This window comes from Quercus lobata, chromosome 8 (assembly GCF_001633185.2).
Source record: "Quercus lobata isolate SW786 chromosome 8, ValleyOak3.0 Primary Assembly, whole genome shotgun sequence".
Taxonomy (NCBI): Eukaryota; Viridiplantae; Streptophyta; class Magnoliopsida; order Fagales; family Fagaceae; genus Quercus; species Quercus lobata.
The window spans coordinates 41127230-41135073 of record NC_044911.1 but is presented as its reverse complement, the minus strand read 5'-3'; the positions used below and the strand labels follow the sequence as shown (position 1 = coordinate 41135073).

The window sequence follows — 7844 nt, the reverse complement described above, 5'->3', positions numbered from 1 at the left end:
CAAATCCTACAGCCCGAGTTTGAGTCTTTGGGCCCAATAAATTATCAGAATATTTTCATAACAGCTGACTTTATTGGTCAAAATAAAACAAAATAAATATTTTTTCTGTTTCCCATTGTGCCGATAAAGATCTTAAATTAATTATCACCATTTTATTGAAATTAAAGAAATGCAAACAACTACACTAATCTCGCTTAATTAAAGTGGCCATATTGTATTGTGGTGCTTCATGGCAAAGGAGAGGGCCCCATATTGTTTGTTTCTTTACCAAAGTGGCGTGGTTTGCAGCTGGATTTGTTTGTTGCAAATGCAACCAAATTTTCACTCAAAGATTTCTGGTGTGTAAAATGCAACCAAATTTTCACTCAAAGATTTCTGGTGTGTATACACTAATGCCGAAAGTGATGAAAAGGAGGTATTCAAAGTTCAAACTACTGATATTCTGCAAAAGTCTCCTCAAGAACTTGGAAATGTCCATAATAAAAATGCATATACCTGCTATTCTTTTGTGGTCACAAAAACACAATCATGCATATACCTGCTATTCTTATGTTGTTGCTATAGAACTTCAAAACATGATAAAATAAGATTTCGGTGTATAATTGGATGCCCTGTGTCTCAGACATCTCTCTAGTTCTGAGTTTGCAAGAAAGACAAGAGCTAACAGTCTTAGAGAGCACACAAAACAAGCCTTGAAAATTACACTTGGATGAAGGCACAAGAATTTGAATCTGCTTGATTTAGTTAACAAATTACCAAATCTCAGACAGCTAAATATATAGATAAGAAAAGATAATAATTCATTAAAGCTAACCTACTCTACTATATCCCGTGGATTGAAATTTGAATCCTGCATTAAGCGTGTGTATCGCCACCCAAAAAAGCCTTTCCTTTTTGATTTCACAGACAGGTTAATCGAAAAGGAAAAGGAGATAACCAAGTTCTACCGTTCTAAAATAATCTGTGAAAGCACCACAAACATATGACCTGTAATTAGTGGCCAAAACCAATGCAGAGCAATCCGAGTGCAGCTGCTTATATCTTCACTTGGTCCCATTCCTACTGCTGTCGTTGAACCAGAAAAGCTTCCATTGCTCACTGACGAACTGCATCACAAAAATCCATATTTATTGCACAATCAAGGAAACCAGATCACTTTAAAATATGGCTATTATCCCTAATATCTAATGAACAAATGTGTTTAACAAGAATAAATTTACTCAAGCTGTTGTGATTCTGCAATTAATTTCATGGTATAACATTCACACATCAACCGGGATTCACATAATTAAATTTGTAAGAATAAATTGTGGCCACTTTGTGATATCTTTATTTTCTTCTGGACAACTTATTCATCTAAGATAGCTATTGCTCATTAACTAGGAAACTAAATCATGTTTCATAAAGAAAAAAGAAGATATTCAAGACATAAGTTTAAAGTGATCTCTTTTAATCAATGAAGTTTAAACTTTAAAGTGATTTCTTTAAGTCCTAGAAATTTAAAGTGATTGCCACTGACACATCATGACTCTATAGGAACTAAAAGCAACCACTCTCAATTAAAAATTTAAAAAAAAAAAAATTGTATGACACATTCATAACATTACATTCCAAACATTAAAATTTCCCAATAACGAAACAGAGCCTATCTTAACACATTTAGAGCCAACTAAATGAAAATGAATTCTGAACAATTACCTGGATGGAAACTTGCATTTATCATGACCTGCAATAAAGAAAAAATTGAAAATTTAGAAACAAATAAGCATTATATAAAAAAAAAAAAAAATCAAATCCTATAATCATATCTCAATAAGGGTTGGGGCCTTTTCAGATCCACAAAAACCCCAACTCAATTTCCACAAAGAGATTCATAATCAATAAAGTTAACAGGAAAAAGAAAAAAAGACAAAGGTTTTACAAAAATCAGATCTAATAACCTTCCAAAGATTCTAAATCCCAATTAGGAACGAAGGAAAAGAAAGAAGAGTTTTTGGGACTGACTGGGGTTCAAAGAAGTGAGGGCAGCAGTGTTATCGAAGGAGCAACTGTCGGTGCTCAAGCCGTGCTTCAAGTAATAGTCATTGAACGCGTACGACGCCGTAACCACTATGTCGCTCGCGTCGTAGCAGGGCCCACCTTGCTGTATTGGGCTGCAGTCGGCGCCGCCGGGCCCACAGGCCCAGTTCAGCGCCGTCTGCAGCGCCGCGTCCTCCGCGTTGTTCTTCGCCACGCACCACAGCTCCGTGCCCACGACGGCGGCCTGGGCCTTGGAAACCGACGCTCCGGCGGCGAGGAGTGGGAGCGTGAGGACCAAGAAGAAAAAGATCTTAAATCTTTTTTCCATTGTTGCTGTTTTTTGGGTGGTCTGAGAGAGAAGGGAAATGTAGCAGTTTTGGAGTATGAGAGGGAGTGTAGGGGGTTTATGGGGGAAGATGGAATGAAAAGTAACCGTTACAGTGAGTTGGGGATGGGGAAAGGGAAAATGGGGGAATTAAAGAAAGGAAAAAAATAATAAAGAAGAGTGTTTGAAGACAAGACAGAGTGGGAGTGTTGATTCAATCAAGACTGCAAAAGTGTGCAAGTAACGGGTACACTACTGACTCAGACTGACTTCTGGGATCTGTGTCTATGATTTGTCTTCTACTGGTTATTTCTCTCTTAATTAACCGACTTTATTTATTTTGACTGTAGGAGTATTTTTGTATTTTTTAATTGGAAAATTTATCAAATGCTAGGGTATTGGACCTATTGGTTTTGTATTTATTTTTTTAAAATTTTTTATTAGAAAATAAAAAAAAAGGATTTTTTTTTTTTTTTTTATATTTCTGGGATATTAAAATTTTTAAAAAATTATCTATTAACAAATTTCATAAGGATATCAATTAATTGGACATTTTTAAAAATAATTTCTAATAAAAATATTTTTTTTATAATTCAATAATTACAATCATTGATAATAATTTATAATTTTATTTAAAAAAAGAGAAAATGAGTTTGAAAAGTCGAAAAAAGATTAGAGAGTGGCAACTGCCAATTAAATTATGATACTTAATTTTTTTTTCTCATAATTTGTTTTTAAAAATATTTCATAAATCAATGACTTTAGAGTAGTCATTAACTTTTCTTATAATATTTGAGAATTGAGAAATGTCTCATACAAATTTGTTGGGCCACTATATTATTATTGTAGGGTCCTAATTTGTGGCCCAAGTCCAAAATGTATGAGATCTCGGTCCAATGAGCCCAATATAATAAATTTGTAGAGAGTGGATCAAAGAACTAGACTCTAATGAGTTGAACAACAGCTAGTATTGAATTAAATGACAATCAAACACAAATAAGAAGTTTTTGATGTCAATGGACTTTCAGTCTAAAGAGATCACGATTGTAAATATTGATCACAGTTGGATACAGAGATAATTTAGATTGCAATAGTGTTCTCTCTCTATTTTTTCGATCCCCTCTCCATGAAGAGTCTTTCACCTTATATATCCTCCTTTGGACCATCTTTACCATACACCTATTGATCATTCGAGCCCTTATTTGAGTACCTGTCCCATCAAACATCCTCTCTGATTTTCTGTGAGTTGTGGTAGTCAAGGTAGTACTGTTCAGAGATCTTCTCCACATAAATGCGGCCAGAAAAGTAGCTGCAATGCATTTAATGCGGTGGTGGCAGCTTTCCCTTAGATATTTTTAAGTTTCATTCCTTCTCGTATGTTCATGAAGCATGTCTCTATCATTGGAGTTTCTTGTAGGATTACGATAACTGATGGAGTACATATTGTGAACTATATTCATCATATCCAAGGAGGAGTTCCTCTTTGGACAACCTTTCACTTGTTCCCCATCTTTGAGACTTTAATTGGAAACATTTAACAACTATTTGCTCTTCCTTGAATCTATCAATATCCTCGGATAAAACCCAAGACCCAATATACTATTTTGGGCCCTTGATTATTATTGTTAGACCCTTCTTTCCTTTATTTATTTATTTTGTTTTTTAAAATTTTAAAATTTTAAAATTTGCTTTTGTTGTTACTCTGGCTCTAATTCTACTCATAAGTCACGTTTAATGGTTAAAAGTATCCCTTGAGGATAAGCAATGTCAAAAAGTAACGCACTTTTTTGTAATCAATAAATCAAGCTGATGTAAACTTTGTCTCTTACTTACAAACATGTGGTTTTTGTAATCAATAAATCAAGCTGAGGTATTCAGCCAAAAAAAAAAAAAAAATCAAGCTGAGGTAATATTTTTTACAATTTCTTTCTTGTTTTTTTAAAAAGATATGTTGTGAAAAATGTATAATAAACAAAATGTTTGTTTTTTTTTTTTTGAAAAGGATAATAAACAAAATGTTAGTGGTATAAGAAAGTGTGTTATATTAAACAAAACTTAGTATGTAAAATTGTGAATGCTCTAAGATAGTGATGTTGTATCAGTCAAATTAAATTTGGTATTGAAGGGGTAAAAACTAGCATGATGAACCTCCGCTACATTGGGCCTGACAGATCCTAGCCCATGGGCCGACAGTAGGTGAGAGTTCAAGGCCTAGCATGACTTAAAATACTTATTATGAATGTTTGAAATCTGATAGAATCTCAAAGGAAATCAGAATCCTAGCACAAGAATAATTCTAGAAGATACACATTAATGAAAGACCCTCTCTACAAGGAAATGTCTTATCTATCACGTTTGGGATTACTCAAGAGGATTCCTATAAGGAAAAGACTTCTACATCAAAGAAGAGAGACCAACCTTCTACTACTATAAAAGACCCAATACCCTCACAAGTTAAGGTACACATAATTTCCCCTTCTCTAGCACTCTAGAGTTGAGAATAAGTTCTAACTTGACCTTCGGAGGGTATTTGGCTGGCACCACACTGGTGCCCTCTGTTAATTCACTTCTTTCTTCTTGCAGGTTTTTAGTTCAAGCGTGCGAGAATCGTGTAGCTCACTGGTGATTTTTACGGCATCATTAGTTGGCGCCGTCTGTGGGAAGTACGCGAAGAGCTTAGCCAGACTATCGCCTCCTGGACATAAGAGTCGCATGGTACTCACTCGCTTAATGGCTACCACCAACAACGTTCAAGAAGATGAGCCGCCAAGATCTACTGCATTAGAGAGATAGGTCCAGACCCTCATGGCAGTAGTAGAACGACTCACAAAACCAAACCATGATCTGGAGGAGCAGTTACGCCAAAGGGATGCAGGACCTAACGTTCAGGAGGAAAACCAATAAGGTAACAGTGCTAAACGAAGGGACTAAGAGAAGCTAGAGGGCAGCAATGCCCCAAGCAGACCAGAGTAGCAAAACATAAGCCTTCCATCTTTCATGGATTTTGCCTCTCTGCCTATTATCGCAGAGATGCAGGCGATGAAGGAGCAGATGGAGGTCATGATGAATGCCCTTAAGGGACGAGTATCCACTAATCTTGATGACCTAGTAAACAGAACTGACTCACCATTCACTACCTCCGTCAACTCATTCCCTCTACCACCAAAATTCTGCATACCCCAGATCAAAAGCTACGACGGGGTCAAGGACCCCCTCGATCATCTAGAGACATTCAAGACCCTTATGCACCTTCAAGGGGTACCAGACGAGATCATGTGTAGGGCATTCTCAACGACACTGAAGGGTCCTGCGAGGGTTTGGTTCAGTAGATTGACACCAAGCTCCATCAATACTTTCAAGGAGTTGAGTGCCCAGTTCACCTCGCACTTCATAGGGGGACATAGGTACAAAAGGTCCACTGCGTGCTTAATGAGCATTAAGCAGTGAGAAGACGAGACGCTGCGGTCCTACATAACTCGTTTCAACAAGAATGCCCTTTCAATTGACAAAGCTGATGATAAGATATTTGTAGCTGCATTCACTAACGGGCTGCGGAAGGGTAAGTTTTTGTTTTCTTCATAGGGGGACATAGGTACAAAAGGTCCACTGTGTGCTTAATGAGCATTAAGCAGTGAGAAGACGAGACGCTGCGGTCTTACATAACTCGTTTCAACAAGAAGGCCCTTTCAATTGACAAAGCTGATGATAAGATATTTGTAGCTGCATTCACTAACGGGCTGCGGAAGGGTAAGTTTTTGTTTTCTTCATAGGGGGACATAGGTACAAAAGGTCCACTGCGTGCTTAATGAGCATTAAGCAGTGAGAAGACGAGACGCTGCGGTCCTACATAACTCGTTTCAACAAGAAGGCCCTTTTAATTGACGAAGCTGATGATAAGATATTTGTAGCTGCATTCACTAACGGGCTGCGGAAGGGTAAGTTTTTGTTTTCTTTATACAAAAATGACCCAAAAACCATGACGGACGTGCTCTATAGAGCCACCAAATACATGAACGCAGAAGATGCATTGCTAGCCCGCGAAGAGAAACCTAAGAAGAGGGAGAGACAGGATGACACATGACAGGACAAGGGACAAAAGGTTGCCAGAACCGGAGATCAACGAGATGAAAGACGCCCTAGACCCCCCACTGGAAAGTTCACCAATTTCACCCCATTAACCGCCCCGATAGATCAAGTCTTGATGCAAATCAAAGATGAAGGAGCGCTGACGTTCCCTGGTAAATTGAAGGGAGACCCCAACAAGAGGCCAAGGGCCAAGTATTGTCGCTTTCAACGAGACCACGAGCATGACACAACCAACTGCTACGACCTGAAACAGCAGATTGAGGCCCTTATCAAACAAGGGAAGCTACAGAGGTTCGTCAGCAAGGAAAGAACCGATCCACCGCAGGAACAAGCCCCACGAAGGGAGAACGAGCACCCGAGACCACCTATAGGGGACATAAGGATGATCGTAGGGGGCATAACCGCAGTTAGATCTTCCAAAAAAGCCCGCAAAACTTACCTTAGAATGGTCCATAGTGTCCAACTTACAGGATCCGTGCCCAAGATGCCACGAATAGATAACCCCATCATTGAATTTTCAGAAGATGACGCTCGGAGACTTCACCATCTTTATGATGACGCACTTGTGGTCAGCTTGCAAATAGGGGATTATAACATGCATCGGGTTCTCGTCGACAATGGCAGCTCAGTAGACATCCTGTACTATCCAGCATTCCAGCAAATGAGAATTGACAGGGAACGATTAACCCCAACGAATGTCCCACTCGTGGGATTTGGGGGAATGAAGGTGTTCCCCTTGGGCGCAATGACACTATCTGTAACGGCAGGTGACTATCCTCAACAGATCACTAAGGAGGTCACGTTTCTCGTAGTCGACTGCTCGTCCGCCTACAATGCCATTATCGGACGACCCACTCTCAATTCCTGGAAGGCAGTGACTTCAACATATCACTTAATGATTAAATTCCCGACGGAGTACGGGGTGGGAGAACTACGAGGAAATCAAATAGCAGCAAAGGAATGCTATATTGCCATGTTAAAAATGGAGGATCAACAGCAGGCAAGATGTATCAGAGAGCAATGAGCACTAGCGGAGCCGGTTGAAGAGCTGGAAGAGGTGAGACTTGATGACACACGGCTAAAGTGAACGACCAGAATTGGCACACTAGCTAGTTGGCTGGTGCACTAGACGCTGACAACTTTTCTCAAAAATAACCAAGACGTATTTGCCTGGAGTCATGAAAACATGCTAGGGATCGACCCCTCAGTCATGGTCCATAAGTTAAATGTGTTGCCCTCGTTCCCTCCAATTCGACAAAAGAAACGAGTCTTCGCCCAGGAGCGGGACAAGGCCATAACTGAGGAAGTTCAAAAGTTACAAGAGGCAGGTTTCATCCGGGAAGTATATTACCCCGACTAGTTGGCAAACGTCGTCATGGTTAAGAAAGTCAACGGAAACTGGAGGATGTGCGTA

The 7844-nt window shown here is 39.1% G+C and overlaps 2 protein-coding genes across 2 annotated transcripts; one reads left to right on the top strand and one right to left on the bottom strand.

The window, feature by feature from the left end:
• Nucleotides 1-576: 576 nt before the first annotated feature.
• LOC115956111 (PLASMODESMATA CALLOSE-BINDING PROTEIN 5) lies at nucleotides 577-2596 on the bottom strand. Its single transcript, XM_031074587.1, has 3 exons — nucleotides 2005-2596; nucleotides 1699-1726; nucleotides 577-1106 (listed from the first exon to the last, which is right to left on the bottom strand). Exons 1-3 carry the CDS (start codon nucleotides 2345-2347, stop codon nucleotides 944-946), a joined length of 534 nt encoding a protein of 177 aa, XP_030930447.1. The 5' UTR covers nucleotides 2348-2596; the 3' UTR covers nucleotides 577-943.
• A 3949-nt stretch (nucleotides 2597-6545) lies between these two features.
• LOC115956879 lies at nucleotides 6546-7454 on the top strand. Its single transcript, XM_031075151.1, has one exon. It carries the CDS (start codon nucleotides 6546-6548, stop codon nucleotides 7452-7454), a length of 909 nt encoding a protein of 302 aa, XP_030931011.1.
• Nucleotides 7455-7844: the final 390 nt, after the last annotated feature.